At 34.3% G+C, this 21861-nt stretch overlaps 1 protein-coding gene and 1 long non-coding RNA gene across 3 annotated transcripts in view; one reads left to right on the top strand and one right to left on the bottom strand.

Annotated features, from left to right (window-relative positions):
- LOC102808249 (uncharacterized) overlaps positions 1 to 19864 on the bottom strand; it is a 47093-nt gene extending 27229 nt beyond the window's left edge. The window contains exons 1-4 of the mRNA XM_085503405.1: positions 19583 to 19864; positions 10696 to 11335; positions 7621 to 7702; positions 3035 to 3162 (exon numbers count right to left, since the gene is read on the bottom strand). Coding sequence (XP_085359531.1) covers positions 3035 to 3162; positions 7621 to 7702; positions 10696 to 11335; positions 19583 to 19597 — 865 coding nt within the window. The 5' untranslated portion in view covers positions 19598 to 19864. The remainder of the gene's footprint in view (positions 1 to 3034; positions 3163 to 7620; positions 7703 to 10695; positions 11336 to 19582) is intronic.
- Positions 1 to 21861, top strand: part of LOC102802515 (uncharacterized) — a 494330-nt gene that overhangs the window by 337345 nt on the left and 135124 nt on the right. The window lies entirely within an intron of this gene.

Here is a 21861-nt window from a genome sequence, read left to right as displayed (position 1 = left end):
AATGATTTTAGAAGAGCACATCCATATTTGGCAACATCTACAAAATGATTTTAGAAGAGCACATCCATATTTGGCAACATCTACAAAATGATTTTAGAAGAGCACATCCATACTTGGCAACATCCACAAAATGATTTTAGAAGAGCACATCCATACTTGGCAACATCTACAAAATGATTTTAGAAGAGCACATCCATATTTGGCAACATCTACAAAATGATTTTAGAAGAGCACATCCATATTTGGCAACATCTACTAAATGATTTTAGAAGAGCACATCCATACTTGGCAACATCTACAAAATGATTTTAGAAGAGCACATCCATATTTGGCAACATCTACAAAATGATTTTAGAAGAGCACATCCATATTTGGCAACATCTACAAAATGATTTTAGAAGAGCACATCCATATTTGGCAACATCTACAAAATGATTTTAGAAGAGCACATCCATATTTGGCAACATCTACAAAATGATTTTAGAAGAGCACATCCATACTTGGCAACATCCACAAAATGATTTTAGAAGAGCACATCCATACTTGGCAACATCTACAAAATGATTTTAGAAGAGCACATCCATATTTGGCAACATCTACAAAATGATTTTAGAAGAGCACATCCATATTTGGCATCATCTGCAAAATGATTTTAGAAGAGCACATCCATATTTGGCAACATCTACAAAATGATTTTAGAAAAGCACATCCATATTTGGCAACATCTACAAAATGATTTTAGAAGAGCACATCCATACTTGGCAACATCTACAAAATGATTTTAGAAGAGCACATCCATACTTGGCAACATCTACAAAATGATTTTAGAAGAGCACATCCATATTTGGCAACATCTACAAAATGATTTTAGAAGAGCACATCCATATTTGGCAACATCTACAAAATGATTTTAGAAGAGCACATCCATATTTGGCAACATCTACAAAATGATTTTAGAGAAGCACATCCATACTTGGCAACATCTACAAAATGATTTTAGAAGAGCACATCCATATTTGGCAACATCTACAACATGATTTTAGAAGAGCACATCCATATTTGGCAACATCTACAAAATGATTTTAGAAGAGCACATCCATATTTGGCATCATCTACAAAATGATTTTAGAAGAGCACATCCATACTTGGCAACATCTACAAAATGATTTTAGAAGAGCACATCCATATTTGGCATCATCTACAAAATGATTTTAGAGAAGCACATCCATATTTGGCATTATCTACAAAATGATTTTAGAGAAGCACATCCATATTTGGCATCATCTACAAAATGATTTTAGAGAAGCACATCTATATTTGGCATCATCTACAAAATGATTTTAGAAGAGCACATCCATATTTGGCAACATCTACAAAATGATTTTAGAAGAGCACATCCATACTTGGCAACATCCACAAAATGATTTTAGAAGAGCACATCCATACTTGGCAACATCTACAAAATGATTTTAGAAGAGCACATCCATATTTGGCAACATCTACAAAATGATTTTAGAAGAGCACATCCATATTTGGCATCATCTGCAAAATGATTTTAGAAGAGCACATCCATATTTGGCAACATCTACAAAATGATTTTAGAAAAGCACATCCATATTTGGCAACATCTACAAAATGATTTTAGAAGAGCACATCCATACTTGGCAACATCTACAAAATGATTTTAGAAGAGCACATCCATACTTGGCAACATCTACAAAATGATTTTAGAAGAGCACATCCATATTTGGCAACATCTACAAAATGATTTTAGAAGAGCACATCCATATTTGGCAACATCTACAAAATGATTTTAGAAGAGCACATCCATATTTGGCAACATCTACAAAATGATTTTAGAGAAGCACATCCATACTTGGCAACATCTACAAAATGATTTTAGAAGAGCACATCCATATTTGGCAACATCTACAACATGATTTTAGAAGAGCACATCCATATTTGGCAACATCTACAAAATGATTTTAGAAGAGCACATCCATATTTGGCATCATCTACAAAATGATTTTAGAAGAGCACATCCATACTTGGCAACATCTACAAAATGATTTTAGAAGAGCACATCCATATTTGGCATCATCTACAAAATGATTTTAGAGAAGCACATCCATATTTGGCATTATCTACAAAATGATTTTAGAGAAGCACATCCATATTTGGCATCATCTACAAAATGATTTTAGAGAAGCACATCTATATTTGGCATCATCTACAAAATGATTTTAGAAGAGCACATCCATACTTGGCATCATCTACAAAATGATTTTCGAAGAGCACATCCATACTTGGCATCATCTACAAAATGATTTTAGAGAAGCACATCCATATTTGGCAACATCTACAAAATGATTTTAGAAGAGCACATCCATATTTGGCAACATCTACAAAATGATTTTAGAAGAGCACATCCATATTTGGCAACATCTACAAAATGATTTTATTTGGCATCATCTACAAAATGATTTTAGAAGAGCACATCCATATTTGGCATCAACTACAAAATGATTTTAGAGAAGCACATCCATATTTGGCATCATCTACAAAATGATTTTAGAGAAGCACATCCATATTTGGCATCATCTACAAAATGATTTTAGAAGAGCACATCCATATTTGGCATCATCTACAAAATGATTTTATTTGGCATCATCTACAAAATGATTTTAGAAGAGCACATCCATATTTGGCATCAACTACAAAATGATTTTAGAGAAGCACATCCATATTTGGCATCATCTACAAAATGATTTTAGAGAAGCACATCCATATTTGGCATCATCTACAAAATGATTTTAGAAGAGCACATCCATATTTGGCATCATCTACAAAGTGATTTTGCACAGACTGTTCCTCTCCAGATGAAATGTTAAAAATTGACAATCCTTTCGATCAAAAACTAAAAGCAATATCTGGAACTCTCTGTATGGTCCAAAACATTTACAAATGTGAAAATATTTGCAGTGAATATTGGGCAGAAAGATATCTGACACTCAAAGTGTAACCGAGTACTTACAATTGGATACTGGTAACACCGGTAATGTTGGCAATGGATCTGCTTTCCTGGCTGGTTTAATTTTTTCAGCTTCAACATCATCATAAAAATCTTCAGTTTCAAGTTCTTCATCTTCATCCATGGGCTTACTATAAATAATAACAACAACAACAACATCAAATATGAATATAAAATTTAGATACTGGTGCAAGGTCTGCACCTATACAGCTACAAAGCTAATTTTTGTTTAACAACAATTTATTTCTGGAATTTGCATAATACTACTTAACTGCCAACATGTACTAAATTAAAAAAAAGTTACAATTACAGTTCAAAACAAGCAACTAAAAAAAAATACTTGAAAGATAGAATTTGTGGTCAAGAATCAGAAGATAAACTACACTTTTTAAAGGATTGATGCAAATATCTATTAATATCAATATTTGTCTACTGTAATGTTTCCCATTGTGATGTAAACCAATTTCCAATAATTCATTCATTTATTGAAAAGCACAGATAACAAGCCATGCATGGCACAGTCCCCGTTAGTTATTGAATTTAAGAAATATAGTTTCGTTCATAGTAATAAGCTGGAATATAAACATGTTATATGATTATGATGATTGATTAACATTTAAATTATTGACATTTGTATCTGATCGTCAAACGAGTTGGAGAGATATTGCTCTGGAACAGCATTAATTAAAACAAAATCAGCCATTTTGAATACATGTATAATGAATATATAAAATGTGAACATAATCAGTCACAACAAGTCAGAGATATGGCACTAGAACCACATTTATTAAAACAAAATGACCACCAGTCGGCCATTTTGAATCTTATCTGAAAAACAAAATGATGTGCATCAAGGTCCTATAATGTCCAACATATATACCAAGTTTGAACAAAATCCATCTGTAAACAACTGAGAAATGCTTGATTTTGAGAACAAAAATGGCTGCCATATTGACGTGGATATGTATAATATCAAGTATGATGTATGTGTGAAGTTTGATTGTGATTGATCCAGGCATTTTTCTAAGATACAGGTCCAGACACACGCACGCATGGACAGAAGCAGGGACACACGCACGCACGAAACATAAGTCCCTGTTTTCGGATTGCGTCCGAACTGGGACTAAAAATATAATCAAATCTGTAGAAGAATTTACACACAACATCATTTTCTTTGTTGCTGTATATTGATAGAAACTTGTATATTTCTAAAGATGGAACAAAGTTATTTAATATTGTTATTACTATTAAATAGTGGTGGCTATTGCACCGCATCATATTTGACGTGGGACCCATAGTTACATACACAATGCAAATAAAACAACAAAAATTTGAACATTCACTGATTACTGGAAAAATGGCACCAGTTGTGAAAACTTAAAAACAAAAGTGTTCCATACTCATCTCATAGAGGGCGCTAAGTAACTGAATTATTGTCTGATCCACTTCTGAATACAATGTATGTGATATATTATATGCAACGTACAATGTATTAAAGCAATTGGAGTAGAGGTTTTCTGTTGCACAATTCACAACATGTCATGAATTGTGCAATATCTCGTGGTATACTTTGACGGGGGGGGGGGGGGGGTTTATTGCTATTATATTATAACAGTATATTGACAATTCAATAAAACTAGTAAAAAAAAGAGTTTACTTGCATCTACTAAAAGATCATGATTATGGCCCTTGAACATGAATATAAATAAAAACAGTACGTACACTGAATACACACAAAAACTACACACACAACAAAGTTCAAATTAAATACGAATTTCTTTTATTCCGGGTGAAATCAGCATAAACACAACAAATTAGCATAACAAAAGATAACCTTCATGACCTTTTACTGAATACGTCATCACCATGTGAAATACAGGGTCGTGTACAATTTGGATCATTACAACAACGGATTTTTCCACATAAACAAGTTTTCTGACTCTAACTGTGGATATTTGACGTTCAGCAGTACTTTGTTCAACGGAAGTTTGAGACATGGCGGGACGCAGTGGTGTATCATGTACGATGACTGGCACGGCGACTCAGACCCAACATCTGACCTGGATATATTTTTGGTAAAACCAAGGTTTTGTCGTTGTTCTGAAGTAAGTTGGTTGGTGCAATATCTGATGTGACACGTACATGATACATGCCTTGTCTCAACTCCGGCCAAATGAAGAACTTTGCATGCCATTGATCTAATACAGGTTAGTGTTCACTCAGGACAAATCTGCAGCTTTTGAAATTACCTTCATCATCTCCCCTAATTTATTTATCCCCAGTGGAGAATTACAAAACCATATATCATTGTTGAATTCTGTATTATCCCATGGTCTTTGAAACAGGCAATTACCCGGGTGCAATTTTGTCAGCTAGAATTTGAACGCCGCTAAGGGACATCGGTTGTTATTGGTGGCATACATTTTTGTCCGAGCCTCGTAGTTTTTTGCATTTTTTTCGTTCTTTTTTTGTTAAACTTAAACATCATGTTTTTGGAGGTACGCAATCAATTTCAAAGTCACAACATGAAGGACTAGACATATTTTAACAGCAAACACAGTGTTCTGGCGCTCGTTTAGCTTTGTGTGGCGAATGCCGATAACCCAACAACTGACGCTCACAACTTAGATCCCTCCATTAACAAAAAGCAATATTATGGTTATATCATATGTTTTTAATTTGGTACTTTTTCAAATATTTTCCCAAAATTCAAACACTATATTTGCATAAAAATCAAATATTACTGTTTTTTTGTATTTCCGTATTAAACCTGTAGTCAATTCATGTTCCAGGGCCACTTTGTTTAGCCAATATACCGTTTAGACCAATCAAATCGATGGATTAATACCATCAATATACTGGTATAATATAATATATAATACATGCATCATAAAGACAATAAATAATCAAAATCAAGAAAGTTTAGAAATAACTTCTGTGTGCTGAGTTATTGGATGCATGAAGTTAGCACATGTGCTTCTACATGTATTAGAGAAAATACAGCATTTCAAAATATAACTGCAAGCAATGATCTGGGGGGGTCCAAGTAGCTATGATTTAACAATTATAAATATTTAATGAAATAATGACAATATAAGATGACTTTCAGTCATATGTCTTATCAGACAAAATTATAGCACTAGTTGCATGTCCCTATCGGCAACAGTACTTTAATATATCACATTGATTTCAACCAAAAACTAATCAGTATTGCACATTATCCCAGAGCATCTATGTTCCACGTTTCATTAAAATTCTGTTGAATGGTACTTAAGAAACAAATGGATATTAACTCAAAACTTATCAGGTACGTGCATTGTACTATAACATCTATGTACCAAGCTTCATTGTAATGTGATGATTAGTACTTGAGATATAAGTGTAAAAGTAAAAAATTTACAAATCATTATGCAAAATAAGATATTTAATGTGCAAGGATTTTTACCCAAAACTAGTCAGGTCTACGTATTGTCCCAGATCATCTATGTACTAAGTTTCATCAAAATTGAGTTATTTATAGGTCAAAATTTAGACCATTCTCACGTCTTTCTCACGTACGTGAGTTAGGCCGGAAATTAGCCATTGTCACGTAATTACATTTTCGTGCAGGAGTTTGACAGTTTCCGGTCAGTTCTCACGTGCGTGAGAATGGCTGTTTTTTAGTGCGTTCTCACGTGAAAAGAAAATGCGTGAGATCCCTTATAGGGTTTTGCGTCCTAATCTCACGTGTGTGAGAATGATTGTTTTTTAGTGCGTTCTCACGTGAAAAAGAAAAATGCATGAGATCCCTTATAGGGTTTTGCGTCCCAAACTCACGTGCGTGAGAATGATTGTTTTTTTAGTGCGTTCTCACGTGAAACGAAAAATGTGTGAAATCCCTTATAGGGTTTTGCGTCCCAATCTCACGTGCGTGAGAATGATTGTTTTTTAGTGCGTTCTCACGTGAAAATCGAAAATGCGTTAGATCCCGATCTCTAGATCCCGAGATCGGACTCTAACGCAATGTTTCTTTTTAACATGAGAACGCAATTAAAAGCAATCATTCTCACGCACGTGAGATTGGGACGCAAAACCCTATAAGAGATCTCACGCAATGTTTCTTTTTCACGTGAGAACGCACTAAAAACAATCATTCTCACGCACGTTCACGCATTTATCTTTGTCACCCTTGAAGTGTACTGTGTTACGTGAGAACACACGTAAAAACACCCATTCTCACGCGCACGCGTGAGTTTGGCCGATTTCCGGTCTAACTCACGTACGTGAGAATTACGTGAGCATGGTCATTTTTTGGCATTTTAAATACCTGCAAAATTCAATGAGTGGTTCTTTAGATATCAGTGGAATAGTCATGGAACGCATAAAAATCTGCTAATTATCATGCAAATTAGGTAATTAATATGCATGGTTTAACCAAAACCTTATCAAATCTGCGCATTAGCCAAGAGCATCTAATCATCAAATTTCATAAAAACCAACATATGGTTCTTAAGATATCAGTGAAACAGATAGAGAACACACACACATACAGTCAAACTAACTACAAAGACTGCCATTGTGTGCTTTGCACACTGGATTTAAAAACTTACATCATTGACACTCTTGCATCAGTTTCCACGTCATCGTACAATTCTCCTTCTGAATCACTGTCAGGAGGAGGTGGTAGAGGGGCTGAGAAAATAAAATAAGACATATTACCGTATGTGTAGGATAACAAGCAGCCTGTCGGCTGAGATAGCTCCGCTGTTAGCAATGCACATGGCAATTAAAGAACAGAAGATATCATTAGAAAATGAACAAATCTGAGAGAGGTCCACATGTAGTATCTATATGTATAATATATCAAAGCAATTGGACTTGCGGTTTTCAACAAGAAGTCGAAAATATCACTTTTTACCAAAAATGACAAAAATATTCACCAAAATTAGAAAATTAAGGATGTCATTACAAAATGAACAAATCTGAGAGAGGTCCACATGTAGTAGATATATATGTAATATCAAAGCAATTGGACTTGCGGTTTTTAACAAGAAGTCGAAAATATCACTTTATACCAAAAATGACAAAAATATTCACCAAAATTAGAAAATTGAGGATATCATTACAAAATGAACAAACCTGAGAGAGGTCCACATGTACCGGTAGTACCTATATATGTAATATCAAAGCAATTGGACTTGCGGTTTTCAACAAGAAGTCAAAAATATCACTTTTTACCAAAAATGACAAAAATATTCACCAAAATTAGAGAATTAAAGATATCATTACAAAATGAACAAATCTGAGAGAGGACCACATATAGTACCTATATATGTAATATCAAAGCAATTGGACTTGCAGTTTTTAACAAGAAGTTGAAAATATAACTTTTTACCAAAAATGACAAAAATATTCATCAAAATTAGAGAATTAAAGATATCATTACAAAATGAACAAATCTGAGAGAGGTCCACATGTAGTAGCTATATATGTAATATCAAAGCAATTGGACTTGCGGTTTTTAACAAGAAGTTGAAAATATCACTTTTTACCAAAAATGACAAAAATATTCACCAAAATTAGAGAATTGAAGATATCATAATGAAATGAACAAACCTAAGAGAGGTCTACCTAAGGTACATATACATCAAGTATCAAAGCATTCAGGCTTGTAGTTTTCAAGAAGAAGTCGAAAAAGTAAAACATTGACACGGACGACGACGACGGACAATCACTCATATGATAAGCTCCGCTCGACAAAGTCGACAGCGGAGCTAAAAAAGACAGAGCTGACACCATCCTGGATTCAAAATCCAGCTCTGTGTAGTTGTTCAGTATCTCATCCAAGATACCAATTTCTGGGATTCCCCAACTATTTCCTGGTGTGAGTATCTACTAGAATTTACTAGAAATCACCAATCACACAGTATCCCTGATTAATATTGTTTCATATTAATAGCATCAATGAAAAGTGGAGACCATGCAGAAACTAAAAACTAACTTGCTGATGAAAACAAGCACTCATTGACAATAAATCAAAATCAAAGAAAGCTTAGAAAGGACTCCCGTGTGCTGAGAGTATTGAAGACACATTAAAAATTAATTAAAAATTACTTGTACCTGAGATATTAATGGAAAAGCTGAAAACTAATTATGTAAATCAGGTAACTAATATGAACAGAACAAAACAAATTATGAATTATTATGCGAATTAGAGAATTAATATGAACAAATTTTAATCCAAAATTAATCAGGTCTGTCTATTGTCCTAGAGCATTTATGTATCAAATTTTATTCAAATGTGATGATCAGTAATTGAGATATCAGTGTTAATTAATTATGTTAATTAGGTGATTAATAAGCATAAATATTTACCAAAAACTAATTGGGTCTCTGCATAGTTCTCTTTAAAAGTTTCATTAAAATCCAATTCGTGGTTCTTTATATATCAGTGGAACATTATGCAAATTAGGTAATTTATATCCAATAAAAACTAATCAGGTCTCTGCATAGTCCTAGAAGATCTATGTTGCAAGTCTCATTGAAATATGATGATTAGTACTTGAGATATCAGGCAAAAAGCTGAAAATTAACTAATTATGCTAATAAGGTAATTAATATGCACAAATATTTACCCAAAAACTAATCAGGGGTCTGCACAGTCCTTAAGTAACTATGTACCAAGTGTCATTGAAATGTAATGATTACTACTTGAAATATCAAAAGCTGAAAATTAATTAATTATGCAAATTAGGTAATTAATATGTACTCATATTACCCTAAAAACCATCAGGTCTGTGCAGTGTCCTATGATATCTATGTACCAAGTTTTATTGAAATGTGATGATTAGTACTTGAGATACCAGTGGAAAAGCCAAAAATTTATTAATCATTATGCAAATTAGGTAATTAATATTGCACGGATTTTTACTCAAAACTAATCAAATCTGTGCATTAGTTCGGAGCATCTATGTGTCAAGTTTCATCAAAATCCAATGAGTGGTTCTTTAGATATCAGTGGAACAATCATAGAACAGCTAAAAATCAGCTAATTATCATGCAAATTAGGTAATTAATATGCATGGATTTTTACCAAAACCTAATCCAATCTGCGCATTGGTCCAGAGCATCTATGCACCAAGTTTCATCAAAAATCAATGTATTGTTCTTGAGATATCAGTGGAACAGACACACACACACAGACACACAGACACACTAACTGCAAATACTCCCTTTTTGTGCTTCGCACACGAGAGTCAAAAACGATAGTTTAGATCATACATAAGAAATTTAGTTTGATCATACATAGGAAATTTAGTTTAGACCATACATAAGAAATTTAGTTTGATCATACATAGGAAATTTAGTTTAGACCATACATAAGAAATTTAGTTTAGACCATACATAAGAAATTTAGTTTGATCATACATAGGAAATTTAGTTTAGACCATACATAAGAAATTTAGTTTGATCATACATAGAAAATTTAGTTTAGAACATACATAAGAAATTTAGTTTGATCATACATAGGAAATTTAGTTTAGACCAAACATAAGAAATTTAGTTTGATCATACATAGGAAATTTAGTTTAGACCATACATAAGAAATTTAGTTTGATCATATATAGGAAATTTAGTTTAGACCATATATATGAAATTTAGTTTAGATCATACATGAATCTTACCAGATGTATCCCTCTTCAATTCCAAAATAATAGGTGGTTTTTCCGGTTTTGCGGGTGCCTTGCCCAATATGCCTTCAGGTGGAACAGGATTCTCTTTTGGCCTGATTTTTGATGATCTTTTATTGGTTTTGGCATTTATAGGTACCAACTTCTTCTTCATCTGTATCCCTTCCAGATTGTCTTTGTCCTCCTTGGCAACCACATCACTGGCATCATTTTTAACAGCATTTTCTTGTTCTCGAACTGGAGCTTCATTCTTCATCGGAGATTGCGATGCTGGAGGTGATACAATGGGCTTTTTCACAGCTTCTGAATTTATAGTACGTGGTACGATAGGTGGTTTCTTATTAGCAGCTATAATCTTTATCTCTGTCTCTCCATTCTTACTTAGTGTGGCATCCTCATTAGCATTTGAGGTTTTTTTCAACACAGAAATGCGGTTGTTCAGCGTATTGCGCCCAAATGGTGCTGCAACTCCCGGTGGATTAATTTTTTTAGGGGTTTCATTCTGTCTTGGTGAAACTGCTGGTTTGTTCCCATTTGTTTTCGGTCCTGATGATGATGACGATGGTGGCGGCTTGAATCCAATTTGTCCACCTTTATCAAGCATGGCTGCAAATGCTTTCACATTTAGTTTAGGCTGGATAATATAAAATAAGTAAATATTACATGGAATTTCAAATAAGAAAATGCTGGAATATTCACTAGCATAGAAAGCTTAACTAGATTTATCCATGAAGCTGTACTATACACTGATACTTCACTTGACAGTATATAAATAAGTATTTATAAAGTGAAGTACATGTATATGCAAACAGTGTGTTATACAAGGTATGTAAGAAGTGTGGCACACATGTTTAGAAAAGAACATAAGTATTTATAAAGTGAAGTACATGTATATGCAAACAGTGTGTTATACAATGTATGTAAGAAGTGTGGCACACATGTTTAGAAAAGAACATAAGTATTTATAAAGTGAAGTACATGTATATGTAAACAGTGTGTTATACAAGGTATGTAAGAAGTGTGGCACACATGTTTAGAAAAGAACATAAGTATTTATAAAGTGAAGTACATGTATATGCAAACAGTGTGTTATACAAGGTATGTAAGAAGTGTGGCACACATGTTTAGAAAAGAACATAAGTATTTATAAAGTGAAGTACATGTATATGTAAACAGTGTGTTATACAAGGTATGTAAGAAGTGTGGCACACATGTTTAGAAAAGAACATAAGTATTTATAAAGTGAAGTACATGTATATGCAAACAGTGTGTTATACAAGGTATGTAAGAAGTGTGGCACACATGTTTAGAAAAGAACATAAGTATTTATAAAGTGAAGTACATGTATATGCAAACAGTGTGTTATACAAGGTATGTAAGAAGTGTGGCACACATGTTTAGAAAAGAACATAAGTATTTATAAAGTGAAGTACATGTATATGCAAACAGTGTGTTATACAAGGTATGTAAGAAGTGTGGCACACATGTTTAGAAAAGAACATAAGTATTTATAAAGTGAAGTACATGTATATGCAAACAGTGTGTTATACAAGGTATGTAAGAAGTGTGGCACACATGTTTAGAAAAGAACATAAGGCGGACGAGAACAAAATAGAGTGCTGATGCATAAAGCACGAAGTGCAAATACGATAATACAATAGAGTGCACATAGTGAAAAAAATGATCATGACTGACTTGCAAAATTATTGGTCAAAAATACAGATTACAACACCTCATTACATAAGTCAATATCAATGAAGGTCTTTCATGAAGTCTTGTCAAGTCAAGTCATGTCATGTCATGTCATGTCATGTCACATACAGAAATTGCAAGACAATTGCAAAGTCGTACGACAAACCACAGTCCCTCTATCCCCGGTCTGGAAACGATCATTGTATTTGGTGTGAATTGGCCTCCTTCCCTGGCAAAGGCGCATTGCGGGTATGGGCAAAGCATTGTAACGTGATCAGTACGCAGCCGGCCACTATTTTTGACATCGTCAGTGTTATGTATTTTTTTACAACTTAGTTGTTTATTCCAGAATTCGTGCTTTTTCACATAATTTTTTAATCAGGATATCTGTACAAGGTCATATTTTAGCCGGCGAGTAGTTCTTTAATTCATCTATTTTACCAGCAGCGACACATTTTCGCAACAAATTTTCATCCCTTTACCTAGATATTTGTCGTTTTTGATTTTGGGGTGATTGAAATGAACTCTATTTTATTTACCATACTTCTCGGTGCGAAACCAATATTTGTCTTCAATTTTGACATTTTATGATCGAAACATATCATTAAAAATTGGTGGGCTGATTTGTTATTCGTCACACTGCATTTTATTAATGTTAAATTGAGCGACTTTTATGGATGCTTTTTAGATCATAAATGCAAATGGCGACGTTTTGAAATGACAATGTACTCAATTCTGTGCTAAAAAAATCATTTATACACAAACATTGAAGCATTGTTATATACTTTTGCATAGAATAAAGTCATTAGTGAACTGTTATGAACCCCCCAAGAATCAGAAATATCACAGGTTTTTCGATCGACTACGTTAACATGAACGACACCATTTTGACAAGATTTGTTTAGCAATGTCAGTATGTTGGCACGCGAGGTTTTTTCCCTATTAAAACGAGAAAATGAACATAATTCCAGATATTAATCTTTGCATTGCGGGAACTGGATATTTATGAGTTGGTAGGCTGGTTGTGATGGGTTCAAAAAAAACATATATTTCATAGTGAAAATTTTGTTTACATGTTTGTTTACGTTGTGGTTGCCCGAATTTGAAGTGAAAGTGAAGTCATACAATGAGGTATCGCTTTGCATGACGGTAAATTTCCCGATTTTAAAGAATATTTTGACGGTACTGTAATCTATCTGACTTTCTGACTCCCTCGGCCCAGGTGTGAACGATTTGTTTACCCGCACCGCGGTTCAAGACAAAAGAACGCTAATCGTTTCCAGACGGGGGATAGAGGGACTGTGGACAAACATATATTTTGAGAAATATTAATACATGTACAAAGAGAGTTAACCTATCAAAAAACTGGTTAGCGTCTTGATTATACGTTTTTATTTTGCATGTTGAATTGTTATGGGCATTAAATGACCAAACCATATTTTGGAAACCCACTTTTGAAAAATTAGATTATTGTTTTTTGTTGAGTGTTTACAATAAGAAACCAAAATTTTAATTAGTAGGTACCAAACTTTGAGGAATAGGCAACATAGATTTGTTTGTTTAATGTTCCCATTTAATAACACAAAATGTAATTAACGGTTATAACCAGTCCCTCTATCCCTGGTCTGTCAGGTGTCAATCAGCTGAATTAGTGGGACAACACTTGTAATGGCAGTTCGAAAAACAAGGTGACTTTTCGGGTTATGCGGTCACAGTGGTTTGGTCGAGATTTCGATGTTTTCGTCAAGAATGAAACCCATTTTACGAATAAGTTTCAAATATGTCACATTTCGACAGTTATTCTGCATGATGTCTCTCCCTGTGAAACTATGGTCCATTTCGTTCCAATATGTTGTGACACTTGTGTCGCCGACTCAATGTTTCTGTCTCTATTATTCTCTGTGAAACTATGGTCCATTTCGTTCCAATATGTTGTGACACTTGTGTCGCCGACTCAATGTTTCTATCTCTATTATTCTCTGTGAAACTATGGTCCATTTCGTTCCGATATGTTGTGACACTTGTGTCGCCGACTCAATGTTTCTGTCTCTATTATTCTCTGTGAAACTATTAAAACATTGGTTTCATTTTGAAAAGTTCAAAATGTGTTAAAATTGGTCAGCTGGTTGAATATGTTATTTTAAAGATTTGTTCAAAAAAACATCTACATTTTAGCATACTAAAAGTGTCCATGAAATCAAAATTCCGACATCACAATGATTGTTTGGCAGAATGATTTTGTCTTGGATATTGTTTACTGGGCATATTTTGTCTTGGATATTGTTTACTGGGCATATTTTGTCTTGGATATTGTTTACTGGGCATATTTTGTCTTGGATATTGTTTACTGGGCATATTTTGTCTTGGATATTGTTTACTGGGCATATTTTGTCTTGGATATTGTTTACTGGGCATATTTTGTCTTGGATATTGTTTACTGGGCATATTTTGTCTTGGATATTGTTTACTGGGCATATTTTGTCTTGGATATTGTTTACTGGGCATATTTTGTCTTGGATATTGTTTACTGGGCATATTTTGTCTTGGATATTGTTTACTGGACATATTTTGTCTTGGATATTGTTTACTGGGCATATTTTGTCTTGGATATTGTTTACTGGGCATATTTTTCAATATTTATGTTAATATTGAATGTCAAAACAAGAAAGATTTTGGGCCTTACTTTTTGTACGTAGTCCATTACAGTTTCCACAACGGGCGCATATAAGTGTAGCGTAAGTTTCTGTCCCAATTAGTAGTGAATAGTCTAATTCGGTCATACAAAATGCGTTTGTGGGGTTAGAACAACTTGTTTTGAAATTCATAAGGAAGTTGTATTTTGATATTAAATAGATTACTAAATCGAAAAAATCCCCAAATATCATTTTCTATATTTGGCAGATTCGGAATGTATAAAAACCAAAATTATAGATGTCTTAAACATTTCTTTCAAAATTGTGCATCATTACATAAAATAAAAAAAAAACTCATAGTCATTCTATAACTAAGGCTTTGATAGCACATAAGCCACATTTTATGGTACAATTTGCTCCACAAAATATACCACTTGACACAGTTTTAAATAACACATCATGAAATATGTTAACACAAACTCGTGAAAGTCAATCAATGTGACAAACAGGAACTGCACTTTTGAATACCCAAAACAATGTGTACTGAAAAAGACTGCCTTCCAACTCTTACAATTGTCTAATAGCAGCAAAACATATAAACATTGAAATGACCTTTACCTGAAATTCAGCATTTTTGAATAACATTGGCCCTGGTAGTTCAGAACCCAACAATACACTTGTCTATTACAGTCCATGTATTATACATAGCCCATATATAATGTATGGGAAAGTGGGAAAAATAAAAAAAATATGCACAAAAAAAATTCATAACTTTCACAAAAATAGAGATATCTTCACCAAATGAAAAAATTTGAAGGAGGACCTGTCCATGTATCTACATTAAAAATCAGCAATCTGGCAGGTGGTTTTGGAGAGGTCAAAAATATGCAAAAAAACAAATAGACACTTGCATATCGTCTTGTGAAATTGGTAAGTCAAAGTCTAGTCCATCTCAAGAACATTCATGCCAAATTTCAATGCAATCTGACAAGCAGTTGTTGACTCAAAATGACAAATATATTCCCTAAAAATGGAGATTTGGATGTGATGTCATGAAATTAACAAATCTGACAGAGGACCATCCCAGGTAGCTGAACACAGCAAGCAAGGTGATGTAGATTATGGTTTGGAGAAGAAGTCGCTTGAAAAATTGTCAGCATACTACATACGTCGGACAGACGACAAGAGGTCCAGTCAAACCATGAGCTCCGCTTGGTCACCTTGATGACAGCAGAGCTAAAAAAGTTGGGGCTCATCAGCTCAATTTTCAGGAAAATAATGTTTGTATTTCAGTGGATACTAGTAGTGGCAATTTTGTCAGTATGAAGCTTTTATCATAGGTTCCTATGGCAGGGATAATATGTAGACATATGCTAAAAAATTATATATTGTGAATAATGGTGTACTTATTGCTATACTAAATTATTTTAAAAAATCAGGGTTTTAAACAAGCAGCCTCTCGGCTGAGATAGCTCTGCTGTTAGCAATGCATATTTCAAATAAAGATATCATTAGAAAATGAACAATATGTATAGTATAAGAGCAATGGGACTTGCTGTTTTCAACAAGAATTCAAAAATATCACTTTTCACCAAAAATGACAAAAATATTCATCAAAACTAGAAAATTGAAGATATCATCATGAAATAACCAAATCTGAGAGAGGTCTACCTGAGGTACCAACATGTATTACGGTACATCAAACCAGAAATACCCTTATAGATGTTTGTAATAAAATTAAGGTAGAAGCCCACTCATAATTTTAGAGAAAGTTGGAGAAAATTGTATGACAAAGTTTATTGGTTTATGATATGAAATCATTAAGCTATTGTCCTATGACACTATGAAATAGTATTATTTTGTGTTACAGTGATATATTCTGAGAAATTATTTAAATGTTTGTAAAGATTAGACTAATTAACACATCCTGTTTCAGCATATCCATGTCACATGACATTGATAGACAGCCGTTAATTATACAAATTTAGCACTGCGTCTGTTTACCAGTTCATGATTTATTGATCTCTATTTGACAAAATTTATACATTACTTATTGTAATAAATACAAAATACAATAACTGCTTTGATATTTATAGTCACATACATCTACTTTGCTATGACATAATCAATCTATAATTTGAAGGAAACACAATTTTACCAGCTTGGCTGGAGCTGCAAGCATACACAAGGAAATAATCTTTCTTTTAATAGCAAAAAAATCCAAATTAAGTATGCAAATGGTATTATAGAATAAAATTGAAACTCCAAAATATATAGTGCATATATGTACATGTACCAAGTTTTTTGTTTGTTTTGTTTTTTAAAGTTAATTTCTCTTTATCTGTCATCAAATAGCTTTGTACTTTAGTGTGACCTTGACTTTTTCTTTTGAGTTTTGTAATGTTTTATATAGTAGAAATAAACAAAATTATATAAAAAAAATATAAAAAAAATTATCTTTCTTGTTTAGAACAAATATCCGGTATACCGTGCTCGGGCCTTTAAGTGTTTTCTATTAATATACTCTCTCTTGATATTTTTATTCAAATTAATTAAGAATAAGATTTGGCAGTGATCTGCATTACATGTAGTTTCAAATATTACATATTTTCTATTAATTCAATGATACAATAGCATAGTCAACTGTACTGACACAATTGTAATGGTAACAAGTTAGTTTTCCACTTGTATCTCCAGGTAATCTACCATTAAGTAAATGTATACCATTATTTTTACATAATTCTATAAGAGTTTGACAGTTTAATCTTTACTATTACAGGGAATGAGATCTTCTTTACATGTATATAAATTTGACCAGGTGGAAATGAAATTATCCATGTCATTGTTCTCATAGTCAGCTAACGAACCTACCCTGCTATTAAAGTCCCCAAGAATGCCAATAGTACTATAGGTAGAAAAGTTTTCAATATGATTTTTTAATTATTCAAAAAATTCTTATGACAAGCACTAGACACATAGCAGCGACTATGACCATTACTTTAGTCATTTATACTAGTATTTTGTTTAATTATAATTGTAGAGCAAGTAGAAAAATTACCTAGATACAGGTAAAGCTTGATAACATTTTAGTTTGTAAAATGTGGTCTGCGCTACAATGAAAGTCATATGAGACCATATCTCGTGCATGTGTGGCGTGACGACCACCATTCTTTAACTTTGCCATTTGTTATACAGCAATTTATACATTTGGATGAAATAAATTGAAATAAAATTGCATTTCTATTGATATTCTACATGTTCCTCAGTAGTAGTTTGAAATCTCTTTGGTTTAATTCCAATAACGTAGCAATGAGATGCGCATAGCAAACCAGTCATCAACAATGTTGTTGCTATGGCGTCCAAAATAATACATGTATAGGGATACAGTGAACAGAAACAAGAAAATAAGAAAAAAAAAGTTAAAAAAGTCACAAAAATTTTTTTTTTCTAACCTAATACTAGAAAATATTGCTGATGTATAAAAATAATGATCTCAAACAGAGCCAGGATGTGTGACCTTTACCCAGGGTCATGCATTACGCCTAGAATGGATAAATGATGAAAAAACAAAAGCCATTGTGTGAACATCATTGTGAAGTTAGTTGGTTTGTAAATTTTCTTTAGTAATTAGTAATTAAGAATGTGCTACTAAAAAAGACTGACACATGAAAATGGAACTGAAAAATTTTTAATTTAAAATATAGAGTATTTCTATGTGTATTCTACATTTGAACAAAAACACAAGAAAAAAAGTTTTTGATTTAAAAATATAAAGTTGTATAAAATTATAATTTGTAAATCGAAGAAAGCAAACACGCATTCAGCCTCGAATGGGAATGTTAACAAAGAGCGATAAGAGAAACCGTTGTATCCATACTCTACTTCCTTGTACGCATAAAGGGAATGTAAGTGTGTTGCTGATTTGGGTAAATATAGTTGTTCTACATACCTAGCTGCATACACCTCCGCCCAACGAAATGTTAAATCAGGAGTATGGTACTTACTTAAAGCCAAAAAGATGACTGCACACGGACTAGCCGTGGTTTCGCGGCGTTTTGGGTCCGGGAAGGTATTTTGCTTCGTCTATCAGTTAGATATACATCGTCGGTATACAGTCGGACCCTAACGCCGCGGGTCCAACTATGGAAATCTGTATATTTTTGTTGTTTTCCGACCAGTTATATAGGTCGGTAGTGTCATTTGCCATTTTTACCATTTTGCTCCACAGTTGGACCCGCGGCGTTAGGGTCCGACTGTATACCGACGATGTATATATAACTGATAGACGAAGCAAAATACCTTCCCGGACCCAAAACGCCGCGAAACCACGGCTACACACAGACATGAGTATATGACGCATATTGTTTCATATGTCCGCGCCTCACCACAATTAATTTATATACCGAATGTTTTCTACAAAGACTTCCACATTTGCAAAGGTTACAATGATAAATGTCCCAACTTCCCCCCGACCCTCAGCCACAGATTTAAATTAAACATAGACTGTACTATATAAACAAGAAGTGGGGCGAGGCTATCTTGGGTCAAAAACTTACCGTAGTGGTCGCCATCTTCGACTCGCCCCGAAACTGTAGAAAGTTATATATGCGGAAGTTTGTTGTTGATTGTAATTCAGAAAGATCACACAGAACAGTAACACAGCAGTGCAAACGGAATTGGACCTTCGAAATTACACAACTATAGCATAGCTAAGGTGTCGTGTGTGTCACAGGTTACTGGGAACAATAAAGTAAACTGGTGCAAACCCATAAACGAACGTGGTTGTACTCTGAGATCTAAACACGAACTATTAAAAACAGTTCCTACTTCCTGGTTCGATCGCGGATTCCCAGAAGAGGTCACATGATAACCGAATGCTGGGCTGCGTTGCTCGTTTAGCGTAATAGTAAAATATTATTCAGACAAACAATCAAACCGAGTTTGTACTCGGTACACGGCAATAGTGATATGAAACATTCTGATAGTTTTCCTTGTTGGTCGTTAGGTGTAATTGTGCAACAACCAATGTCATTGGATGGGAAAGTTTCACCTTTCGGTTTTAACCAATCATATAAGTCGTTATAAGCGTTGTACGTGTTTGACGATCGCGGTCGAAATGAGCAAGATATGTACTTTTTATGTCTCAAATACAGAAAATTTTTGAGTAGAAGTGAATGTAATGTCTAAAATATACATTTTTCTTGTATATTTGGGGAGTTCTTGTATTTGGAGGAACTTCCTAATGTGCAATTTTCTCCGAGATTATTACGCAAAAACAAATGCACAAGAATTGTCATTGTGTAAGTCAAAGAATACAATGCAAAAACGATGATGAAATGATAAGGCCCATACAATTAATATTTATATTCCTGGACATCGTACGCGAGGTATGTAAGGGTGCATAAATACAACAGTTGCGAGTGGTGAGTTGCGAGTCGCAAGTAGCAAAATGTGTCAGTTGCGATCGCTAACTCGCAGTCTGTGGGGAGATTCATTTCAATTATTGATCTTTTATTCATAACCATGTTTTCTTCGTATTTCATTTTTTGCATGTAATGCTATGAGAAACTAGCACACCCAGTTGTAATTTGGCCAATATGTGTTCCGAACGTCGGAGTAAACACCGTATTCGTAATCTGGCAATGAGAACGCCTCCCGCCCTACAAATTGTTACTTGACGCGATATTGGCAATTGGCAACATTGTATGTTTTTGCGCTCGTTTTGAGCAGTTGCTTTCCAGTTGTTTACGAGTTAACATCTGTATTACGTTGTTGTTGAAGAATAAACGAGATTGAGTTCCAGTTACATGACGTGTCCGTTTCAGTGTTCACTTCCGTGACTGAGAAGACCCGAACCTCACCCTTCCCCCACATTTTTGGTGCCAGATACCAGGATTTCTCATTTCTACGGAGAAGCAAGTACTCTACAACGATGTCTGATCCAGGAACGTCATCGGGGACTGATGCCGCAACAGCACAACCCAACCCTCTCTCTGTCAAGGGACTCAAGCTCACTCGTCGTATTCAACGCAGTTTGATGACAAGAACATTTAACAAAATCACTCCTAAACTACAACAACTGTCTAACGAAGTCGAGAACGAATTAAAAGAAAGCCTCTACCGAGAAATCAACTCTCTTTCTCAAGTTTTGAACGATCGGTTTGTTGATCTACGTAATCTCGACAAACAAATTCAGCAACAAATGCAGTTGGAGCAAGTCAGCGACGAAGACTACGAGAATGAATGCACAGAATCGTGTGACTACATTGACGATCTCGTCATCAAGAAGGACCAAGTTGAATACACTATCTCGATAGCGAAACCGCGAGTTCAAAGTAGTACCGTCGCACCGCCCGTTAACCCCTCATTTCGCGCCAACGAACTCCAAGCAAACGCATCGCCAAGAAGAACAGTAAATCTACCCAAACTTGAACTGCAAACTTTCTCCGGAGATACTCTGTGCTGGACGAGTTTCTACGATACATTTAATGCCGCCATCCACAGCGATGAAAGCCTGTCTAATGTGCAAAAGTTTACTTATTTGCGCAGCCTACTACAAGATGAAGCCGCTAGATCCATTGAAGGACTCGAACTCACTAACGATAATTACATCGATGCTCGGACTTTACTAGAAGAACGATACGGCGTGAAACAAGCCATCATCAATGCACACATCAAAGCATTATGGGAACTACCTACACCGGCGAACAACACAGCGAGTCTTAGACATTTCTACGACACGATTGAAACGCATGTTCGTGGACTTAATTCGCACGGCAAAGATGAAAGCGCATATGGAGAATTACTTATACCGTTAATTTTGGAGAAATTACCC

This window comes from Saccoglossus kowalevskii, chromosome 9, assembly GCF_978046115.1.
Source record: "Saccoglossus kowalevskii chromosome 9, keSacKowa6.1, whole genome shotgun sequence".
Classification (NCBI taxonomy): Eukaryota; Metazoa; Hemichordata; class Enteropneusta; family Harrimaniidae; genus Saccoglossus; species Saccoglossus kowalevskii.
The sequence above is the reverse complement of the archived record's forward strand: the minus strand, read 5'-3'. Positions and strand labels throughout refer to the sequence as shown.